The sequence below is a fragment of the Geotrypetes seraphini genome, chromosome 2 (assembly GCF_902459505.1).
Source record: "Geotrypetes seraphini chromosome 2, aGeoSer1.1, whole genome shotgun sequence".
In the NCBI taxonomy this organism is placed as follows: Eukaryota; Metazoa; Chordata; class Amphibia; order Gymnophiona; family Dermophiidae; genus Geotrypetes; species Geotrypetes seraphini.
In genome coordinates, this window is record NC_047085.1 from 110,635,714 (window position 1) to 110,660,948 (window position 25,235).

The 25,235-nt window shown below is 43.8% G+C and overlaps 1 protein-coding gene across 1 annotated transcript in view; it reads right to left on the reverse strand.

Annotated features, from left to right (window-relative positions):
* The window catches only part of CLVS1 (clavesin 1), a 96,847-nt gene extending 75,747 nt beyond the window's left edge, over positions 1-21,100 (reverse strand). Inside the window, 3 exon segments of the mRNA XM_033934208.1 lie at positions 7,589-7,763; positions 20,645-21,039; positions 21,041-21,100. Coding sequence (XP_033790099.1) covers positions 7,589-7,763; positions 20,645-21,039; positions 21,041-21,100 — 630 coding nt within the window.
* Positions 21,101-25,235: the final 4,135 nt, after the last annotated feature.

Genomic DNA, 25,235 nt, shown 5'->3' on the forward strand with positions numbered 1-25,235 from the left:
GCGTGGCTCCCTGCGTTAGAAATGGCTAGTGCAGTTTCGTAGAAGAGGGGGTAAGTCATTTCAGTAAAAAAAAATATCACCTGTACTACAACTTGGTCGTTGCAACTCTGGAAAACAAAGAGGAAATACAGGACATAAGTTATATAGCTGTAAATGTGCATTTAAGCCCCAATGTCTATAGGTAAAGCACGAGGTTAATTTGTGAGCCATAAGTATTACAAAAAGAGAAAATTGCTTCTAAATCAGCAAGGGGAAATTAAAAGGAACTGGCCTACTTAAGGCCACAGCAATACTTGGGAAACAAATGGTGTGTGTGACAAAGAATATGCTTTGAAGAGGAAAGGCTGAGAAGATAGTAGCATTACTGCTTTAATAAAAATTCACAGATGTTTCTTTGTTTGTGAACCCTATTAGAGGACATGTCCAGGCTTCTGGATGGCTTCTCAAAACCCGGCACTTTGTCTGGGCTTTGAAAAACTTCCAGCTCAGGACCACGTCGGGAAGGCCTCTGCACATGTGCAGATGCAATGCGGTGACATCAGACGCGTGCATGTGATGTCATTGCATCACACCTGCTCATGCGCAGATGCCCTCCCAATGTGGCTCCGAGCACATTTACAGGTTAAGGGGGCAGGGCTGGGGGTGAGGTTGGGGCGGAATGGAGCATGACTTGGGTGGAATGGGGCAGGGCCAGACGGAACTGGGCAGACCTGGAGGCGTGGTCATGGGTCCGGATTTTACAATAGTAAAATCTGATAATCCTAATCCTATAGGTTTGCACCCATGCAGTGGCGTACCAAGGGGGGTTGGGGGGGTGATCCACCCTGGGTGCAGCCTTAGGGGGGTGCACAGCCGGACAGGTCCGGAAAATTCCTGGGCTGCGATGGCACTCAGCGGCATCGGCGCCCCCCCTGCCTCGCGACAGCACTCAAGTTCGAACTCCTTCTCCCGGCATCAGCAGAACTTCAGATCGGCAACAGGTGCTCAGTCAAAAGCTGCCCCTGACTGAACTGCCTGGGCGGAAACAAGAAGCTGAGTCAGGGGAAGCTTTTGACTGAGCACCTGTTGCCGATCTGAAGTTCTGCTGATGCCAGGAGAAGGAGGCCAAACTTGAGTGCTGTCGCGGGGCAGGGGGGGCGCCGATGCCGCTGAGTGCCATCACGGAGGGCGGGGCGCCGATGCCGCTGAGTGCCATCACGGAGGGGCGGGGCGCTGATGCCGCTGAGTGCCTTCGCAGCCCAGGAATTTTCCAGACCTATCCGGCTGTGCACCCCCCTAAGGCTGCACCAGGGGTGGACCTCCCCCCCCGCCCTCCCTTGGTACGCCACTGCACCCATGGTAGAATCCTCTAACGTGGCTTTGTAGAGGAGCTCAAAGTTTATTATGTGGACTGGCATGGAGTTTCTTCTCAGAAAGCAAGAGTCTCCAGACACTTTTGACCTTACTGGCTTTCTGGAAGAGTCTTGTCCAGTGGTATCTTCAGCTATATTGATTGCTTCCTATGCCTTGCAGGCAGGTCATAACTGGCTCCTGAGAATGTATTTCTGTTATAAGGATGTGGAAATTCTGGGTCATAAAATTCAAATATTTCCTGACCTCTGTAGAGCTATGCAGCTCAAGAGAAAGGTCTTTTTTTGATTTAAAGCCTGATTTATTAGGTCATGTTTTCTGGACTCAGAACAGTTTAAGAATTTTTGGGAAGCATGGAAACCTCCTAAACCTATTTTAACCCCCTCTCCCCTTTATGAGCATCAGAGCATTTACTGCGCTGGCTTGCTCTAAAATCCTCTAGTGCAGCATGATAAGAAGGGCCCTAGAGAATGTCACGGGGACAAATTTTCCCCATCCCTGCAGGATCTCTCTATTCCCATCCCATCCCCGCAAGCTCTGTCCTTTTCCCTGTCCCATTGCAAGCTCTATCCTCATCTGCACAAGCCTTGAACACTTTAAAATCATAAGTGTTCGAGGCTTGTGCGGTTAAAGCAGATCTTTCAGGAATGGGACAGGTACAAAACTCTTGGGGATAAGAAGAGGATATTGAGATCCCAGGGAGCAGGGACAAATTTGCCCCCGTGTCATTCTCTAGGTCTACTCCATCTTCAAATTTGGTTTAAAGGTCTTATACGTAAATATGAGAAGTCGGATTTGATATAAGAAATTTCTAGATTACTTGTTTTCTTTTTTTCCTTACATATCTAGTTTAAAGTCTCCTGCTAACTAGAATTTTCTTTCTCTTCTTCTCCCCCATTTTTCTTATTTTACTTCTGTAATGTATTTTATTATTCCTCATTTTATTAAAAATATTCCTTTGATGTATATTTTCCTATGTTTAAATTGTTAAATAAAGAATGATTTCTGTATCAAGAGTTGCCTTAATTATGGCCCCCTTTTATCAAACTGGGTTAGGGGTTTTTACTGCAGGCTGCTGTGGTAAAATCTCTGACACTTATAAAAAAAATCCCTAACGCAGCTTGATAAAAGGGGGCCTACTGTATATTTGAAAAGTTCTAAATTTTATATATATATATAATATTAAGTATATTCACTGTGCATATCCTGAGTAGTCGGCTGGATAGAGTTTTCTAAGGACCTGTTTGGGATACGTAACAACCATAGTTTTACTTTTCACCTTGAACTTTTCCGTACATTCAAATGAGTAAATCCAGGACTGGATCAGCTTGTCTCTTTTGACATAGAGCTGTATGGCCACCTAAAAATTGTGTCTTTAGTCTTCAAGGAACTAGTTTAAATCATAGTTTGTCCTGCATTAACATTTTCTGCTATTTGATAGTTGAATTCTACTGTATCTTCCCACACACATATGAGCTCCACATACATAAAGCTTTATTACAACAGATGTTATAAAGTTTTGATTCTTAGGAACTCTCAGCATGATTAAATCACACATTTTCAAACATTATACTTAATTGCTACAGTAGGAAGTCAAGTTTCAAAAGGCTATAGGCAGCTAGCCATAAAGTTAGACACCTAGCTTTCCCTAGGATGGAAACTACATATTGTTCAATCCAGCTAAAAGTACAGTGATCCCCCGCGAATTCGCGGTCTGTGGTTCACGGTCCCGGTCATTCACGGTATTTTCTGACCACGAAGGGAAAGCAGGAGAGGGCAACTGGAGAGGCAGGAGAGGGCAACTGGAGCACTGGCGAGTGAAGGAAATCACTCGCGGTATGCTCCGACCGCCACTTCCTGTACTAAAGTCAGGCCTCGCCAATCAGGAGCTCCGTGTCAAAGCAGCTCCTGATTGGTGAGGCCTGACTTTAGTACAGGAGGAGGCGGTCGGAGCATACCGCGAGTGATTTCCTTCACTCGCCGCGCTCCTGCTGCCCTCTCCTGCCTCCCTAGATGAAAAACCATATTCGCAGTTTTTCAATATTTGCGGGGGGTTCCTGGAACGGAATCCCCACGAATATCAGTGGAGTACTATACATGAAAATCTGTACTAGTCAAATACGTTTAACCAGATTAGAAGGAGGCACTCCAAGGGATGTATTTAGTTGGAGAAACTACACAGGCAGAACTACTTTTTCCAGTTTGCATGTGGCAGTGGCATAGCGAGGGTAAGAGGCGCCCGGGACAGTGGCGTCGCTCCTCTGCCCTCTTCTCCGCCCCTACCCTTATCCACTCCTTCCCCGCCCCCTCCTGACGCGCGCACCCCTTCCCTTCCCCGTATCTTTATAACGTTTGCAGCATGAGCAGCTACCCCAATCTGCTGCTCATACCAGTGTCAGCTCTTCCTCATCACTTCCTAGGTGCAAGTCCAGGAAGTGACATCAGAAGAAGAACCGACGCTGGCACGAGCAGCAGGCTGGCTGTTGCTACTCGCACTGCGAACGTTAAAAGGTATGAGGAAGGGAAGCAGTGAATGCACACAAAGTAGTGGGGGGGGGAGGGGCAGAAAGGAAGACAGGCACTGGTGTCCCCACCAAGAGGGCGCCCGGGGCAGACTACCCCCCTCTCTTCCTCATACTATGCCACTGGCATGTGGAGTTCTACCCCATTTTTTGGCCTGCAGAAATAGCAGGTAGACAAGACGCTTCTCTTTGAAAATTAGCTACAATTTAAGTGACTACTAAAGTCCTCCTATTCTTTTCATCCTATTGGGCCATGAAAATTTCCCCCATATGCATATTATAATATATGAGTTATTACATGAACTACAGAAAAAGAAACAGTGCACAAAAGTATTCTTGAATTATTTGTCATATCTTTCTTGGTGCTTGAGAGCACTGATTTCATACTGTATCTCCAGGTTTGCTTTACAGATAGTTTCTCGGTCTTAGGATTTTTTTTTTTCTTTAACTAAAGTATGTTACGTTTCTGCGCTTTATTTATTTATTATTTATTTAAAAAATTAATATACCACCTAAAGCCTAGGCAATTTACAAAACAACATACAAAATAAATAATAATGCAATATAGACTCATAGACTCTCCGATATCCACTATAAACATGCTCATTTCATTCACATAAATGCATTATCCTATAACTAAGGGCTCCTTTTACTAAGGTGTGCTAGGGCTTTAATGCGCTGAATAGCGCACGCTACATCGCTGTGCGTGACAGACCTTAACGCTAGCATTGAGCTGGTGTTAGTTCTAGAAGCGTAGTGCGCGGTAATTTTCTGCTAGCGCACGTTAGTAAAAGGAGCCCTAAATCTTAATGAATTTTTAAAAGTATACTTACTATATTTTTCTTCACATAAATACATTGACAAATTACTGTGTCTTTAAAAGTTTCTTGAAAGTATCCCTGGGTTTACATAATTGTAACTGACATGTTGATGAGTTCCAAAATTTCACCCCTACTATTGAAAATAGACTCTGGTATGTATCACATTTCTCTCTTTCATCAATAACAATCTCATATCCTGTGCAGATCTTAGTTCCCTTCTTGGACAGTACAACTCCAACAAATCTCGAAAACATCCAGGGGCTGTATAATATACACTTCTCCCTCCGTATTCGCTGTGATAGGGGATTAACAGGACCGCAAATACAGAAAAACCGTGAATAACTTTTTCATATGTTATTCTCTGTTTTCTATTAAAAACCATTGTGAATATGGTGAAACCGCGAATAACATGATGGGAGACCTGGCCTGTTCCTGAAGGCGAGGCAAAACACGGTGAAGAAAGTGCTGGGAATCAGCGATTTTCTCTGTAAAAACATGGAATCAGCAATTTCTCTATACAAGCTGACGAAATTTGGGGGAAGGAGCCAGCAAGCTAAAAACCGTGAATAATCAAAACCACGATTGCTGAAACCGCACATACAGAGGGAGACGTGTAAAACCTTATGTACAATCAAGAGCACTATATATTGGACTCTCTGTTGTACAGGAAGCCAATGTAACTGCTTTGAAATTGGCGTGATATGGGCCTTCCGTGAAGCATCCACAATCAATCTTGCAGCAGAGTTCATCAAAACTTACAATGCCCTACTTTTCGTTTTCACCACCTCCAAATAAAGCACGTTACAATACTCTAATCTTGCTAATTTTAATGCTTGCATTACTGTACAAAAATCATAAGGCATTAACATTGGCTTTGCATGCCCTAACTGCAGAAATCAGTGCACATTTAGTACAAAGGTTGCATGCAAAGAATTGGGGGCATGCCCAACACATCCACTAGAATTAAGCATGGACATGAGCATCAGCACTCATAGAACCTCGACGCAATTAATACAACAGGACTTAGCACCTCCTATTGAGGAGCTTCTATGTGAAGTTGCACAAACTGCGTGAATGAAAGCTAGCGTGTGTTGGACCTCATATCATCACCAAATTATATTCTAGCCATGACCTGCCTAGTTTCTGCCCCATAGCACAATATGCTGTTAACAAATTAATTAGCACACACAAAATTGTCATACCACTGTGGTAGCTATTAGCATGCTTCTGCAGTAGTGGTTAACAGGGGTGGATTGACTCTGATCAGGACCCCTAGGCGTTAACTACCTATCAAAAGTGATGGTTTAGACTTTCAGGCAGTGTCCTATTATCCCAATGGTCAGACCACCACTGGTGGTTAACATGTCCTTATTTAAACATTGTTGTACTAATCACCTTTGTTTTACTTTAAACTCTGATTACAACACAAGCTGATGTGGTTAAGTGAACACTCAGACCCGCAGCTGAAGTCCGGTGAAACAAGTTCACGGAGCAGCTGTTAAGGAGACCATCATTGTTGTTCACAGTCTCCTCCACCAAACAAAGACTAAATAACAGCACATAAACTTGAAGAAAATAAAATAATAAATTTAACAGCGACTTAACTTTGAATGGTGTGGATGGTACACATAACTGCTCCGGGCTCCTCCGTTTATACACAATACCGACCCCCCAACCTAGGTTTCACCCGCTGGCTTCTTCAGGAGGGGTACTACAAATACAAGATGACTCAAATCAACACTACACCACACAGCTTGCTAACTTAATAAACACTACATTCTGAAATACTCAATATAAACACTCTCTCTGCAACTTACCGGCACAAACACTCCATACTGCACACACACACACTGCTGACAAGAGGAACTTCCCAGCAGGCCACGCTTTAAATACACTCCCCTTTTGCTACCTACTATGTCATCACTCATTGCATCATGAGTGAAAGATTATAGTTGAAACCATTCTATATCATTGTTTAATCTTGCGGGGGCCAAGGTATGCCATTGGAATATAAACTTCTGCTCTAAATAGAGAAGATGTTGGGTAATATTTCCGGATTTTTTATGAGCACACATAAGAACAGTATATTGTAATTCCTCAATGGAGTGCTGTTGTTCAATCCAATGGCTAACTAGGGGGGCAGTAACACGTTTGCATCTTATGTTGCTCAAATGTTCGGCAATGCGAATTTTAATAGCACGCCGAGTATGTCCTATATAATATAGCCTACAAGGGCAAATAATACAATATATTACTGCAGATGACAAACAATTAGTGCCTGTTCTTAGATAGAATTTCTTGCCCCCTGTTTGGGGAATTATCACTCGGTCAGTGTTGAGGACATGAGGGCAATACACACACTGATGACAACGTACGTGAGGACCCATCCACACCATTTAAAGTTAAGTCGCTGTTAAATTTATTATTTTATTTTCTTCAAGTTTATGTGCTGTTATTTAGTCTTTGTTTGGTGGAGGAGACTGTGAACAACAATGATGGTCTCCTTAACAGCTGCTCCGTGAACTTGTTTCACCGGACCTAAGCTGCGAGTCTGAGTGTTCACTTAACCACATCAGCTTGTGTTGTAATCAGAGTTTAAAGTAAAACAAAGGTGATTAGTACAACAGTGATTTATAAGCATCACCTTGGATAAATATATTCCCTTGCTGTTTTTTGCTTATTTAAACATTAACAGCTTAATGCCCTTAATGTACATTTTATTGCTGAATATTTATCACATTCTAACCTTATTTTCATCCGGAATGTAATCAGAATTGTGCTCCTTTTTAAATTTTCTGAGAGCATGTTATTTACAATTTACTTTTTTTAAAAACTATTCACAGAATTTGGAAAAGACCACATTGCTTTGCTGTAAGCAAGTACCAAGTTGCATACCTGTAACCCCTCAATGGCTAGTCTGAGGATAGAAGGAGTCAGTTTAGAGGCTTGCTTGAAGGAAAAATTGCTCCAGTCTATGATTAAGATGAATCCATTGATCTGAAGCTCTTGATCTTCAATGAGGACTTCCAAGGACAACAGAATAGCTCGTAGAATATCTACAAAAGAGTTCCTGTATCAAAACATAAAGTAATAATTTGTCATTTGCTTTAGATTTTCAAGTTGCAGGAGTAAAATCAGTTATTTAAGAGGGCAATATTCAAAAAAATATTTATACGATAAACAGTGCCTGATAAAAAGAGTCCACCTTTTCCCTGAGAAAAAGTAGGACTTTCTTAGAGATCAGAGTCCACAGGTGACCACTGAGGGGAGGAATGCTGGCCTAGTACCTAACCCTCAGTAAGCCTGGTTCTAAGAGAGAGGATGTAGAGGCTCAGCCCACCCAACTCTAGGCTTAAATTAACCTCCACATTTTACCAGTTGATCTTAACAAGGACAATCTCCACAAACCAGAAACACCTAACCCCCAAACCCTCTCACTAGATCTGGAAACTCACCCTTTCCCCACACCTGAAGAAGTAATGAGGAAGAATCTGCTCTGCTAAGAAGAAGAAACATCCATTGGAATATCTTGCCTGCTGGCATTCAAACTTGGGCAAGGTAAACTTAGGTTTCAGTAGGTTATTTCATTGTAGTTCTCTTTTTTAGCTCAGCAAATCAGTTAGGCAATTGTGTAGCCTTTAGAGCAGGGTCCCCAAAGTCCCTCTTTGAGGGCTGAATTCAGTCGGGTTTTCAGGATTTCCCCAATGAATATGCATGAGATCTATGTGCATGCACTGCTTTCAATGCATATTCATTGGGGAAATCCTGAAAACCCGACTGGATTCGGCCCTCAAGAAGGGACTTTGGGGACCCCTGATTTAGAGTCTCTGTTAGGGTTCTATACGGAAAAAAAAAGTAGATCAGTATTTTAGGTTGCATTTCAGAACATAAGATCAGATTAGGGCACAAATAGCTGTTGAGGAAAGTCTCTGTTTGGTTTTAATTCCCTCCCACCCATCCCAAGGAAGAGCTTTTTGATTTATAGGCTCTTCAACCAACCAGGTTGGTAGGATTTTTCTGCTCTTTTCTTCCAGGTGTAAGTACTTCTGCAACCACAGTATGGCTGGGAAACATTATGTCATCAAAGCTGCTGCTCAGGTTACAGTTTCTAATCTAATCTTCGGTTTATAAACCAGGTCATCTGCAATCGGAGCTCGACTCAGTTAACAAAAATATCAGAAGACCACTTATTTCTTCCGGCAGAACTCCCTCAGTTCCCCTTGAATTTGTTTAGTTAGTGGGGTGGGCGGTTTACAGTGGCGCTTGTTAGTGGGAGGAGGATGAGTGCCGTTGTGGCTCCTCAGTGTCGGTGAGCGCAAGGCAGACAGGGATAATGCTCGGCGTTGGCCGAGCGGAGCGATATGGAGCTGTACTCGATCATCGATGAACACTTCAGTAATTGAAGGGTTGTCCGGGTGATTTAGGGCTCCGATGGCCCACCGAGAGGAAGAGCAGAGAGAGAGGCACCCTCGCAGCTTCAGTCATCGCGTGATCTTGGTGGTTTGGAGGGAGAGATAAAGGAGCATGGAAGGGTGGTGGAGGGAGAGAAAGGGGACAGGGTGACATGGAAGGGTGGTGGAAGGAGAGCAAGAGAGCAGTGTGGTTTGGAAGGGCGGTGGAAGGAGAGAAAGGGGACAGGGTAGCATTGAAGGGTGGTGGAAGGAGAGAAAGGGGGCAGGGTGATATGGAAGGGTGATGGAGGGAGATAAAGGGGGTCAGGGTGGTATGGAAGGGTGGTGGAAGGAGAAAAAGGGGGCAGATGCTGATGGCATTAGTATGCAGGGAATGAGGAGAGAGACATAACAGAGAAGGATATTGGAGGGAATTGGGTTGGAGGGAAAGAAAGGAGCCAGATGCTGATGGAAATGGGGGGGGGGGGAGGGAGAATAGAGAGTGAAATGCTAGACCATGGGGGGTGTGGAAGAGGGAAGGGAAGGAGAGGAGAGAGATGCCAGACCATTGGAGGAGGGAAGGGAAGATGGATGACAGACCATTGAGGGTGAAGGGAGAGATGGAAGGGGGAGGCATACAGACAGCGGATTAAAGGAAGAGCGAGACAAGAAGATGAGGAAAGTAGAAACCAGAGAAGACAAAGGTAGAAAAAAAATTCTATTTATTTATTTTTTGCTTTAGGGGACATGCGTAACTGTTTCTGTGTGGTTGCATTGTATGCAGAGTCCAGCTTCTTGCTGGTTCAGTTTAACCTTTGTCTACTTATTTCTATTTTATTGCCCCTTTTACAAAACTGTTGAGTGTTTTTTAGCGCCGCCGTGGTGGTAATAGCTCTGATGCTCAGAATTCTATGAGCATCTGAGTTGTTACCACCGTGGCTAAAACCACACTACAGTTTTGTAAAAGGGGGGAGGGGTTAGTTTGTGATTACATATTCCATACTAGGCGAAGGTATTTTCTGTGTTCTGTGTGTTTGAAAGACATGGTTTTCTGTTAGGATTGATCTGTACTAGTCTGGCTTGTTTAGTTTTACAATGGGTGTATTGATGTTGTACTGCTCACTGCAGTGTGTGAGATGCTGCCTTTTCCTAGGTACACTCTTGTGTGACGTGTGAATTGTTACTAAAAATCATGTTTTTCATACAGAGGGGGGTGTCAAAATTCATACAAATGGGAGGGTGTCAAAAAATGATGCCCCCCCCCCCCACGGGTGTCACATATGCTAGGTACTTCACTGCTCAGGAGTAATCTAAGGAAATACTTTTTTTCACAGAAAGGGTGGTAGATGCTTGGAACAGTTTCCTAGAAGAGGTGGTAGAGACAAAGACTGTGTCTGAATTCAAGAAAGTGTGGGATAGGCACATAGGATCTTTTAGAGAGAGAAAGAGATCATAGGCAACAGAATGCTTTTTTGTTTGGGAGGCCCAAAAGCTCTGCCCTAGACCCCTGCCCCAGAATGCCCAAGCTCCACCCTAGACCCTGCCCAAGCTGCGCTCCACACCCCGTCCCCATAATATTACTAATTGTAAATGCCATTTCTTCCATTCATTTTTCATACACACAATATAGTCTTATTAACAACACATAATTGTAACCATAAAATTTAAACTGCACAAAGTACACTCTTTTTCCCCTCCCCACCCTTGCACAGCATTTCTTCCTCTTTCCTCCACCCCCACATGAAATGTCTCCTTTTCTTTCACTGCCCACCATCTCTCTTTCTCTTATTCTCTCCCTTGCTGCAAAGGGAGTGGGGAAAGAGTGAGAGGGATCCAGGGTGCATCTCTCCAACTCTTTCTACTGCCACATCCAACATTTCTCCCTCTCCTATCCTTGGATTGTATGTAGCATCTTTCACCCTTGCCCACCAGCTCCATGCTCATCATTTCTCCTTCTATCACCGCTCTCTAGCACCATGCAAAATCACTTCCTCCATTCCCTCCACCGCCATGTCTAACATTCCTCCATCTTGCATCCCTTTCCATTTGTCCCACTGTTCCCTATCTACCACCACATCAAACAATTCTCCCTCTCATTTCTCTCTACCTCACTCCTCTCCAACCATCATGTCCAACAATTCTCTCCCTCCCTATGTCCAACAATTTTCCTCTTTCTTCCTTTCTCCATGTACACCATCTCTTTCCCTTTCACTCACACCCATTCTCAACAATTCTCCCTTTCTATTCCCTCCACTACCTCAGCATCTTCCCCTCCCTCCCTCCATCCTTCCATCCTATGTCCCAAGTTCATGCCCCCTTTCTGTGTCCTAATGCACTTTCTCTCTCTCTCTTCTGTGTCCCAAGCTCATGCCCCCTCCCTTCCTTCTAGCCTTTGTCCCAAGTTGTGCCCCCTACCAAGGTTGTGCACCTGTGTTCTAGCTGGCTCTAAGACATCCAAGGAGGCCTCCTCCTCCTTTCTTCCAGCTGCACTTCTTTCTTTACAAAGCTACAGGCAGCAGCAGCAGAGTATGACCAGAGGTCCTGGTGTGCTGGCTGCGCGGCCTGCTACCAAAAGGTGTATGGCCACATAGCCTATAGGGAACATTGCTTTATTCCTTTTTACTTTTTATCTAATCAACTTTCTATCTCCTTCTCTCATCCACTAGATTTCACATTTCTAATCCATTACCACATTTCTATCCATGTATACTCATTATTCTGCTCACTCATCTCCTTGACAACTCTTCCACATGGATCCACCATTTCTAGCATCTCCCCTCCTTATGGACACTCTCATTTCCTTCCTGTCTTTCTTTCTCTCTCCCACAAATGCAACATCTCTCCATCTCTCCTCCCCCTTCCACTCCCCAGTCCATATCCCTTCCGCATTTCCCTGTCCATCTCTCCTTTCCCTCCTCAGCTCTCCCTGTCACCCATCTCTCCCTCCCACTTTGAATCTTTTTCCCTTTTTCCATTTTGCCCTCTCCACCAAATCCATCTCTCCCTCTCTCCCTTTCACCTCCTTCTACCTTCTCTCCCTGACCCCCCTCAGCCTTCCCTCATGTCCATCTCCCCCTTTCTTGCTCCCTCTGTCCTCCTCCAAATCCATCTCTCATTGTTCCCCTTCTACTCCTTCTGCCATCCCCAACTCCTTCCCTCCTTCCTTCCTTCTTTCCCTTAACTCATTTGAGTCCAACATCTCTTCCTTCCCCCATTCCCTTCCTCAAGACCTATATTGCTCCCTCTCTAACATTTTCCCCTTCCCCAAATCTAAAATGTTTTGGGAGGAGCCTTATTTCTAGGCAGCACTCCATTGGAAGCAGCAACTTGCTGCCAGCCAGTGTACCTGCTGGTCGGCTCTCTCTGTCATACCCCTTCCCCGGCATCTACTCCCCCCCCTCCCACGTGTCTACCCTGAATTTCTTGTAACACTTGTCGGGTGGCGGAACCAATTCACAGCGTTGCTCTGCCGCCAGCTCCAGCATTTTCTCTCCACTACATCCCGCCCCAGCATGAATCGGTTCCACTGCCCAGCAAGTTTTACAAGAAATTCAGGGTAGACATGTGTGTGGGGGGGGAGGTTAGATGTTGGGGAAAGGATGCAGCAGAGAGAGCCGACCAGCAGATATGGCCAGCAACAAGATCGCGCTCCCTTGAGAATGCCGAGGCCACTGCCTCAGTTGGTTTTTCTCTGCCCACAGGATCCCTGTTGGTCCTATTACTACCACAATTTTTAGGGAGGCCGTGGCCCCTGTGGCCTCCACCATTCCAATGCCTATGGATGAGATAATGTTTACTGTGGATGGGCAGATTGGATGAGCCATTTGACCTTTATCTGTCATCATGTTTCTATAATAAGCAGTGATACCTGTGCTTTTACCCAAAGGGAAATAACAAGGTAAGACTAAGGAGGCAATAATGCCCAGAATTTTGTTTTTTCACAACTACATGCAGCTTTTTTCATGGATAGGGCTTCTGTATACAACATAGGTATGAATCCTTGAAGGCACTTTCTCCTGGTCAATTTAGGAAAATATTTTCCATTTCAGAACTGGTAACATTCTCAAGTACCTGGAACTTTGGGCAGGATTCTCTAATATCACTGGTAAAATCTCGCTGTCACGGCCGTATATGTAATGATTTCAAAAAGATGAGTCATTCTCGAAGAACTGCACATGCAAATGAGGTTCGCGGAGGTTCACAGAGAGTTGCCAAATTTACATAAGGTGAGTCACTGGTGATAGCAATCGGCACATATGCAGAATAGTCCATGGAAAAAAGACATAAATATGCGCGTGTGCTGGGAAAAAGCCATGCCATAGGTACGCATATCATGGGTGTACCTTATTGGAGCACAATATATGCACACAACATAGATGCACACCACATGCAGCTGTTATGTCAATCATAAGCATGCCAGTGCTATTGGATGGAGGGGAAGGGAGGGGAGATGCAAGCATCAGATATCAACAAGTGCATTTAAGACATGTCTTTAGTACATGCACCCGAGACATATGCTTTTGAGATTTTTTTCCCCACAAAACAACTATACTACTATCATTTATGTGAATGGTGCATTAAAAATTTTTTTTATCATGAGCCACAGCCAGAAACACACACCTGAGATGCCCTCTTCACACTACTGGCACCTCCGGACCAGCTGGTAATTTTTGGTCATCAAAAGCTGGCACTGCGCTTGGAGAATCACCTGGTGATGATGGAGAATTGCCTGGAGTACTCATTTAAATATTAATGAGTCCATTTTACTAATATTTTAATATTTATGTCCTCGTTGTAATACATTTGCATGGCAGAGTCGGAGGCCGCTAGGAAGCTCGGAAAAGACCACGGTGAGCTATTATGATAATCATGTGGTAAAAAACTGCAACTCTTAAACTGGCTGGATCTGGTATAGCGACCATCGTTAAAGGCACGGTATGTTTTAAAATCTGGCCCTTTGTATCTGTTTGCAAAGATTTGCAAATTGCTAATTGAAGGATGAGAGTTTCAAAGATGACCAAGGATTCACTATAGCAGAGGTCTCCAATGCATGGCCCCAGGGCCACATACGACCACTGAAGTCCTCCATTGCAGCCCTGAAACAGTTGGCTGAAATGCTCTTCAAATTCTGTATATGTGTTAATTCCAATCTTGCCCAGTTGACATAGTAACAGCAAACAATCTCTTAAGTGTGTTACTCATGTGTCTCACTCATGGAATTTGCTACTGTTGACAATCCAATATAAAGTGAGGTTTTAAAATGTATCCTTGTAGAATCAATATTAGTATGAATTTTTAATGTTTAATTGACAGTTTGAGCAAGCAAATCAAGGCGGTTTGCAAAATTAATAGTATGTGTAAGCTTGAAATCTTTTGGTGGCCCCTAGAGCTTTCCCTTTACATGAAAAAGGTTAGAGGTCATTGCACTATGGCATTCCATTTACTGTAAAAATAATTGTATTCAATTTGCAGAAGAGGGCAATTAACCACTTGAATCTTAAGTTCATTAGCAGTTGACGTAGTCATGTACATGAAATTATTAGCCTATTGTCCTGTAGATTTTGAGGTAACTCCGCTGCAAAGAAAGTAGCCATATCTGTGATACTCATATTTAGATATGAAATAAATTTCTAGTTCATCTGCATCCCATAGCTACTATCTCAAACACTTTACAATGCAATGCCAAGGCCAGGAATTTCATGCACTTTTGGCAGCAATATTCATTTTTAAAAAAGCTGTGCCGCCTCACATAGCTGCAACCTTCCCTTAAAGGGGCTATAGGCCTCATGTCAGAGGACACCTGCTTGGGGGACAGGGGTCACTCAAGTCCCTAATAGACAAGTCACCTTCTTAGATATCCTCCACTGCTAAGATCCATCCATCAAGGGAAGCCTCTCTTTTTGTAGTCTTGATGCAAGTCTTTTGTGCTTTGCCTTTTCTTACCCCAGGCTTAGACCAAAATTTCAAACTTTTCTGTATTGGTGATGCTCAGTGGCATAGTAAGGGGGCCACTGGTGCCTCTCCTCTGCTCCCCCTTCTCATTCCTATTGCTCTGATGTTCATTCCTGTGCCCCCCCCCCCCATACCTCTTTACAACGCTGGCAGTGAGCAGGCTGTCCTATGTGATGTTTGCGCTGGCCTTGTCCCTCCTATGACATCATTTCCTCTGGGGAGGGGCAAGAAGTGATATCAGAAGGAAGCCTCAGAGGGCACAAGCAATGGCTATTCCAGCCTGTTTGCTGCCAGCAAAGATGGGAAAGAGGTACAAGGGGAGAGTGTGACATGGTAATTTTGAGGCATCAGGGAAATTCAGAGGGTGTGGTGATGGGGTGGTGGGGAAGAGCAGGGGGCACAGTGATGGGATGGTGGGGAAGAGCACATGGGGGCTCATGGGTCAGCAATACCAGGTGCCTCTGCCCTGAGCACCACCAGTGGCTTAGCAAGGGAAGATGGTGCTATTTTGAAAAATGCTCCATATCAGCCTGAATAGTGTGTTATTGCTCCGCCGATATCAATAACATCTAGAACAGTGTTTTTCAACCTTTTTACACCCGTGGACCGGCAGAAATAAAAGAATTATTTTGTGGACCGGCAAACCACTAGGCAAACCACCGGCAAAAAAGCCTCCCTCCTTCCTTTCCCCGGATCGGCTGCTATCTTACCACCCTGCTGCTGTTACTGCTAAAGCCGACACGAAGACTTCTTTCTGACGTCAATTCTAACGTCGGAGAGGATGTTCTGAGCCAGCCAAGCAGCGATTGGCTGGCCCAGAACATCCTCTCCAACGTCAGAATTGACATCAGAAAGAAGACTTCCTGTCAGCTTTAGCAGCAGCAGGGCGGTATGATAGCAGCCGACCCGGGGAAAGGAAGGAGGGAGGCTTTTTTTTTTTTTTTTGCACGACAGGTAGGGACAGGAAATGATCGCCTGTCCTGTTGTCCCCGAGCACAGCTTCGGGACACTGTCCCGAAGCTGTGTGTGGGGACAACGGGACATGGGGGTCTGAAAACGGGACCTATGGTCACCTTAATCTTGCCGGCCCTGCGCGAACCGGCAGAAATTTCCTGCGGATCGGCACCGGTCCGCGGACTGGCGGTTGAAGACATATTTTCTCACTCAAATGATTATACACATACCCCCAGATTCTATATATGTGTGCTAAATTTTCAGTATGGATCCAAGATGCACGTGCAAGCAAACTGGCTGATGGGCCATCAATTAATTGACCTTAACAATTAATTATTGAAGTTAATTGGCAATAATTTGCTTTTGAACACACATCTGCCTGCATGCTATTCTATAACACAGGGTGCTTAAACCCCATGGTGTACAACTCAAAAGGAGATGTAACTGGTGGGAAGCATGGTAAGGCCAGGTGCATGCTGGAAAGTTCTACACAGTATTATAGAATAGCATTATTTATGCATTCAAATTCCATGAGATGAGTGCCAGCATTTGCACCATGTTCTACCATAACCACTCAACTTTGGGTATGAGCACCCTTTGTAGAATAGTGCTTAGCACTGATTTTTTTCTGACACTGGATTTTGAGTGCTTTTATGGAATTCCCCCCCCCTCCCCTTAATCCTTCCACAGAAGCAAAATAAGCTATTTGAAAAAGATATTGACTTTCATTAGACATGTAGACATTTGGGTGAATACTGGACGTGAGGATTACCTGGTCACTTGCCTGCCTGGTGTGAAAGTGGTGGACTTCATGCATCAGCTAGATCAGGGGTCTCAAAGTCCCTCCTTGAGGGCCGCAATCCAGTCGGGTTTTCAGGATTTCCCCAATGAATATGCATGAGATCTATGTGCATGCACTGCTTTCAATGCATATTCATTGGGGAAATCCTGAAAACCCGACTGGATTGCGGCTCTCAAGGAGGGACTTTGAGATCCCTGAGCTAGATAGAATTTTAGATAGTGCTGGGATGAAGCCAGTAGTCTTGATACATTTAGGCACCAATAACATAGGAAAATGTGGGAGATTCTGGAAGCCAAATTTAGACTCTTAGGTTGGAAGATAAAGTCAAGATCCTCCAGGGTAGTGTTTTCAGAAATGTTCCCTGTTCCACACACAGGACCCAAGAGGCAAGCAGAACACTGAAGTCTCAATACGTGGTTCAGATGATGAGGGATTTCAATTTGTTAGGAACTGGGCAATATTCTGGGAAAGGAGAAGTCTATTCCGAAAGGATGGACTCTACCATAATTGGGATGGAACCAAGCTTCTGATGCTAACATTTAAAAAAGAGATAGAAATAGTGATAGAGAGGGGGGAGGAATAGCCAAAAGTTGTCCAGGAGTGGTTTGGTGTGGAGTTTCCTTGAAGAATGTTATTGAAACAGGATATTTAGGGAATCCCAATAGAGAGATTTCAATAATGGCTAAAGAAAGCCAGAAGTACTTAAGAGAAAAGCAGAGGAACTACTACTACTATCCATTCAGTCGTGTCTGACCCTTGGATACTCAGTAGGCCAGTCCTTGCCATGTTTCCCTGTTTTCCACAGCTTCTTTCATTCCTTGATGTTCATTCCCATGTCATTCTCGATGGTATAAAGCCAAAATGCATTTGGTCTCTCCTGCTTCCTTTTACTACTGACCATTCCAAGTAGCATCTCTTTCTCTAGTGAATTCGCCCTCATCATAATTCAAATCCATATAGAAGGCAGTAGAAAAAATATCTCACACTATGACAAACAGTTCTTTTAAAAAGCAAAACAGTGACCATGTTAGTACTTAGCTGTATTCCATTGTTATACTCCACCAAAACTGTATATTCCACTTCAAAACCTGAACTGGAATTAATCCATCTTTTCCAAAGTTCATGAACAGTACTGGAATCTAAAAAACCAAACCCAACAGTGACTCTCTGTTTCGCCTATAGCTGCATCAAAGATGTTCACTGCTCGCTTCACAGTTTTTTTCAGTCTTACAAAATGTGTCGATGCTCCAACTTACTGCAAATATATCTGGAGATGCCAAGTACTGGAGTCATAAGTGAACTGAAGTCACAAATCACAGATCATGAACCCACTCAGAGTACATAGTAGACATTAAACCCCCGATTCTATATATGTTGTCCAAAGTTGCACATGCAAATTTGGGCATGCACCCAATTTGTCTATGGCACTTAATAGAGTAACGAGCCAATTAGCTCCCAAAATTGGGTGTTATCCATCAATTACTGCAAATAATTGGCAACAATTTGGATTTCGCGTGCATTCACTAAGGGCTCCTTTTACAAAGGTGTGTTAGGGCCTTAACATGCGGAATAGTGTGAGCTAAAATGCTGCGCGTGTTAGCCGCTATGGCCTCCTTTTAAGCAGGCGGTAATTTTTTGGCTAGCGCGCGCTAATCTTGTGCGTGCGCTAAAAACGCTAGCGCACCTTAGTAAAAGGAGCCCTAAGTGCTACTCTGTAACCATATATGCGAAAATCTTTTAGCATGTGACTGAAAAGGGGGCATGGCCATGGAACCGTCAGTGGCGGGTCAGGTGTACTCATTAAAGATGCATGAAGTATTAGAGAGTTTGGGGGATCTGCACCTAATTTACATATAAGGATTTACATCAGATTTCAGTTGGGCATGGATCCTGGTAGTATGTACTATTCTATAAATGGTGCCCAAGTAGGAGCATTGTTTATAGACTAGCATTAAGAACACATTTTTGGGGGCACCCTAAATCCACAAAAATCTTCACAATTCCTTAACCACAGATGGTTCCAAATCTCAAACTTGCAAAGTTCCAACTTCCATAATTCCAAGTCCCTTAGTGGTCGTTTTATACAAAGATAAGTTCCCACCTATAAAATAGCAACCAGCATAAAATTACATGATGGTGCGTACTTTGCTGATAGGTATGTTTAGCGGCAGTATGGATGGAGTATGGACATAGTTCACAAGCATAAAATACACTAATCTACTAATAACATAGGCATGGGCATTTAAACAGCTCTAGTGCAAATGTAAATGCTTGCACCTGCAAGGTACTGAGACAGATCTGCAGGACAAAGCTGAAAGTCACCATTTGCTGTACCGGCCCTATCACTGGGTGGGCTAGGCATCTGCTTAAGATGGCACATTTCGGAGAGCAGCAGCACAGCATGGCAGAGCAGCTAAATGGCATTTTTAAAAACGTGACTATGGCACGGTGCCTTTCAGCACTTGGGTGCACTCAAGGCCTGCTGCATCCTGCCCCCTCTGAAAAGAAACTTTATCTTGGAGAGGGTGGGATGTGGCATGCATGTGCTCAAGGAGTCTTGTGGCTATGCATCCTGCTTTTTAGTTCTACAAGGTAATCCAAGCAGAAATAGGGTTGCAGTTGTGGCAGTGGAGGAGAGGAAGAATCAGGTCCAGCAGGGAAAAAGGAAAAGAGGGAGTGCTGGACATGGGGGGGAGGTTAAGAAAATGGAAAGAGAGACACTGAATACATGGGGGGGGGGGAGATAAAGGAAAATGCTGGACACAGAGTTGGGGGAAGGGTAGAGGAGATGCTGGAAAGCTGGGGAGGGGGAAGGAGATTCTGGACAGAGAAAGGGAGATGCTAGACACTTGGGGGTAGGCAAGCTGGACAGCTGAAGTAGGGTAAGGAATGGAAAGGAGAACTGGGGAAAAATAGAAATAGGGAAAGGAAGATGCTGGACACTGGGGGAAGGAGCTTGGTAGAGAAGGGGATATGCTGGATTTGGGGAGGGGGTTATGAAGGGAAGATAAGGGGAAATGGTGAACATGAAATGGGAGGAAGGAAAGAGATGCCGAACATACTGAGTAGCAAAAGAAAGGGAAGATGCATGACTATGGGATAGAGAAGGGAAGATGCTAGACTGTAGGGGAAGTATAGAAGAGAAGGGAAGATGCTAGTCAGAAAAAAGGAAAGAGATGAGAATGAAAGATGATGGACAAGAGGAATAGGGAAAGGCAGAAGAAATGCTGCACTGTGGTGATAGAGAAGGGAAAATGCTAGACTACAGGGAGTGATGGAGAAGAGAAGGCAAAAGGTTGGACAAGGAACAGAGGGAAAGGAAGAAAAAGAGTAATGCTTGACAATCTCTGCACGTACTTTATAGATATGTAACTTCTAGAGTGATTTTCTTAAAGCTCTTTCCCATTGGTAGTACATGGTTTACCTGTGACAAACATTTATATAATTATCACCAATATATGCTGTCACTGTGATAAAATATGTGATTTCAGGGCTAACCTCCTTAGTCATCTACTAACTTACAAACATTGACTATCATATTTAAGCATGGAAGACAACCATGCTCAGCATCATGAGATTCCAATAAGCATAACAATAAATTTTGTCATTAAAATGCAAACATTCCTAAATAATAAAGCAGCCTGAAAGTAACATCACAGAGGAAACAAATGTTGCACTTTAAAACTTAAATACTAATTATCAAGACCAAAAAACAATTGTTCCATATGGGAAAAACATGCCTTGATAGAAATGTGCTTATGTGTTTGACTACCACAATCATATTTATCCAAAACCATGTTTATTTATTCAGTGAACATTTTAAATAGAATAAAAAGCACTATCTACATTTACCTACTCTGATCCCAGTTGGCTGCAAAAATCAGAAGGATCTTCCGTCCATAATGATCGCGATTTTCTAGCACCCCAGGGAATCCATCCATGAGTGCTCGTTTGATCCCAGGATCATCTGCCTTGAAGTTTTTAAACATATCCAGGTTTAACTGGCGGTATTGGAAGTACTGGGCCAACAGTCTGAAGGCTTCTGTCTGGTTGAACTTCCTGGCACGAAGAAATCTCAAGATAAAGGCATCATCTGTACGCAGAAACCCAATATCAGGCCTAGTGATAATCATGTCCCTCACTTGTTGGATGTCCTGGTGAAGAGTCTCTGGATTTTCATTCAGTTCCAGACGAGCTTTCTCTATAGTCTCTGGACCAAGACCAGCTTGCAAATGTGTCATCTTTACGAACGTTCTCTTCCCAAATTCTTAATTTTTGATAATTTATCAAGGAATGTAATGATCCCATCCAAGTGATGGCCTATTGCAAATATGATCCATCCACAGTGTTTTGTTATTTGACCTTTTGAGTCAAAAATAAAAGTGGATGGCCTTTGTCATATCCTTGACAAAAAATGCAGCAGACTGCCCATGCTCTTTAATGTAGTTTCTCAAATGGATTTAATTTACATCATGTTATCCCTGCAAACAAACACAAAAAAGCCATAACAATAATTAGATCCATTAAAAGGTAGAACTGTATTGCATATTTATTTATCTAAAATATTTATTATCTGCCTAAAACCTGGGCAGCTTGCAGTAGTACGTACATACAAAATTATATTAAAACTGTTAAAAATATCATTCACATTGCCCCAAAACAGTAGTAATATTAAAAACAAGTTATGCATCTGCTTCTATTTTGTGGAATGCTAAGATGAATGATAGGTTTTGCTTCCAATCTATTAGTTTAACACCTCTTTCTCCTGTGTTCTCAGTAGAAACAGTATGTTTCTACTGAGAACACAGGCTGGAACCAAAAAAAAGAAGAGACAAGACCTCGAAATACCATGGAACAGTAGCAAGAAGAGGCACTGGAGACTTCACAACCAGCATGAGAGCTCAAGACTTTTATTGAAGTAAAATCATAAAAAATACAAAATCCCAACTATGACCCAGCTTCGGCGAGAGAGTCGCCTTCCTCAGGGGACAATGTTTATCATGTTGGCGTATCAGTGGCAGTGAGACGCCGAGACGATAAATAATGTCCCTTGAGGAAGGCAAGTCTCTCGCTGAAACTGGGTCCTAGTTGGGATTTTGCATTTTTTATGACTGGAATTTTGCATTTTTTATGATTTTACTTCAATAAAAGACTTGAGCTCTCATGCTGGTTGTGAAGTCTCCAGTGCCTCTTCTTGCTACTGTTGAAGCAGGTTGAGCCTTAAGCACTAAAAAGGCAATTCTATAAGCTGGAGCCTACATTTAGACACCAATAGTATAGAATACTAGCACTTACTCTCATTATTGGTGCAAAATATTTGAAAGTTGCATGCATAAGTGCACAGTTTTATTCTGTAATCAACACACAGACTGATTATCATACAATTGCAAAGATGATGTCTATGTGGCCTTATCATGGGCATATTGCCAAGTGATGCATGAATACTATTAGCTGGGTGCACCGCATGGCACAATTAGGTACGCCAACTTACATTGGTCACTGACATGACATTAGCTGACATGCTTAATTTTTGGTGCACCAAAGTGGTTTAGCTCTGGTATTCTATAATGGCTTAGATGTGCTAAGCATGCCTCATTATGGTGCTTACATCGGTGCAATGAGTGATTGGCATAAAAACTAGGTGAAAGACATTGAAAGTGACATGTGATGTATTTTTAAAGTAGATCCTTGAGGAGACTTCTCATCTCCCTCTGACTCATCTTTCAGCACCCACAATCTGAGGTGAGGAGAAGTCTCCCTGTTGACCTCACTGTAGACCATCTCCAGTGAAGGAGAAGCTCATATTTATTACCTGCTTATCTCTCTAATTACTACCTCTTGCAAAGGGAAAAAAAAAGGAAATCAGTCCTTGAATTAGCAGTTATAATTTTTATAGAAAGCATTGGTGTGACAGCCTGGATTGGGGTTAGACCCATGGACATATAGCCAGATATAGTCATAAAAGAAAATACAAACTCTTTATTAACTTAAAAGATTCACAGGTTCAGAACTGAAGGGCTAAAGTCTCTTTACTGCAAGGGATATTTGCCAATACAATAGAAGCAGAAAAAAGGTGTTCCCTCTTAAACTGCTCTTTCCACTTAGGAGTAACAAATGAAGGACAGTGCCATTTGCATGATAAATTTGCAAAAGCCAAAAAGTTATATTATGTTATGTTATATTAAGCAGTATTCATATTCCACCAATTCCCCTTTACCAATCTAATTTGGAAATATTTCAGGGCGTTTACTTTGGGCCTATGACTGATAGGCTTCAAACATAAGTTTCAATCCTTCTTAGGCATTCTAGCATTGGTCTGGCTCCAGCGAGACCACAGTCTCTCTCTCACCACTATTAAATCAAGAATTGGCTTACCTCAATGAAGTTGTTTTCCTGGCTCCATCCCTCCTGTGTCACTCTCCCTTGCTTGGGGAGGGGGAGGGGGCTATGGAATTTAAGGTGACTGACACAGTGAGAGAGTATCCAGCAGGGGGAGTATTAGTGCCCTATAGACTCCCTCACATACCCTCCCCCGCAGCTCGGCCCTGCCCCATTGAACACCTGACATGTCAGGGTCTACATCCCAAGACAAAAAAAAAATCAGCATTTGTATGTGCTCAACCCACTTGATGTCACCTCAAAACTAAAGGAATGATGGCTAAGGAACTATCTCATGATGCATGCATTTGATTCTTTGTGGCAAACCATTCACTTGAGGGATTCATAGTCCATGACCAGCAGAAAGTGTCATCCTAGTACGGGGGTCGGCAACCCGCGGCTCCAGAGCCGCATGCGGCTCTTTTCCACCTTTGCCGCGGCTCCGGTAGTGTGTCACGCAGGCATGCAGCTTACAAGTCCGGCGTCGCGGCGGGAAATTGCCATGCTGAGCAGTGAGCTCAGCATGTACACAGATGAAAGTCTTGCTTGCTGATTGGTCCGGCGGCCCTGCCCCGCCGTGCCGCCGGACCAATCAGCAAGCAAGGCTTTCATCTGTGTACGTGCTGAGCTCACTGCTCAGCATGGCTATTTCCCGCCGCGACGCCGGACTTGTATGCTGCATGCCTGCATCGCCAGAATTTAGGTAGGCTGTTTTCATCCCCGTGGGAGTCCCGTGGGCCAGGGGGCGTCCCCGTTGGAGTCCCGTGGGTCAGGGGGGCATCCCCGTGGGAGTCCCGTGGGTCAGGGGGGCATCCCCGTGGGAGTCCCGTGGGCCAGGGGGAAAGGGAGACAGAAAGAAAAAGTTGGGGGAGAGAATGAGATCTGGAGGAAAGGCTGAAAGAAAGGAAGATATAGTGAGATGGACACAAATAAGGGTGATGCTGGAAAATAGGTGGAATGATAATTCTGACAAACACAGAAGGGAAATGCTGGATCAAGGAGAGATGGGGCTCAGGCTGGATGGAATGAGGAGAAATGCCTTGTTGGCCCGGAACTTCCTCTCCTACGTCAGAATTGACGTCAGGGAGCAGAATGCTGGTCAGCACGACGCTTCTGCAGGGAAAGCTTGGGACGGCGGTGGCTTGGGGGCTATTCCCCGATGGCGGTGGCAGCAAACCAAGTGGCTTGGGGGAGGGCACGGAGAAAGAAAGAAAGGGGGCAGACAGAGAAAGAAAGAAGGGGGAACAGGGAGACAGAAAGAAAAAGTTGGGGGAGAGAATGAGGTCTTGGAGGAGAGGAAACATACAGGAGGCTGAAAGAAAGGAAGAAAGATTGGATGCACAGTCAGAAGAAGAAAGTGCAACCAGAGACTCATGAAATCACCAAACAGCAAAGGTAGGAAAAATGATTTTATTTTCAATTTAGTGATCAAAATGTGTCTGTTTTGAGAATTTATATCTGCTGTCTATATTTTGCACTATGGCTCCCTTTTACTAAACCGCAATATCGTTTTTTAGCGCAGGGAGCCTATGAGCATTGAGAGCAGCTAACTGCATGATCCTGTATATAGCATTAAGATAAGAAACAATATATGCAGTGTTAGATTTGTTTTATAATGGTTTTGCGGCTCCAAGTTTTTTTTTCTTTTCGAAAACGGGTCCAAGTGGCTCTTTATGTCTTAAAGGTTGCAGACCCCTGTCCTAGTAGATAATATTGGAACATCTCCATTTGACAACCAGGGCTTCATTTTCAATTACTGCATATTTCCTCTCCCTAGGGAACAGTTTTTAGCTAATGTAGGCCACAAGGGTTCTTTTCCATCCACTTCTTGGGCCATGATGGCTCCAAGTCCAACTTCTGATGCATCTATCTGCACCATGAAGGACTGGTTGAAGTCTGATCTAACCATCACTGACACCAAGCAGATGTCCTTCTTCAAAGTTTGGAATTCTGTGTCCAGTTCTGACATCCACAAAACCTTTTCTAGGGTTTTCTTCTGCAGAAAGCTGGTGAGTGGTCCTGCTTTCTCAGCAATCCTAGGATAAATCACTGGTAGCATCCAACA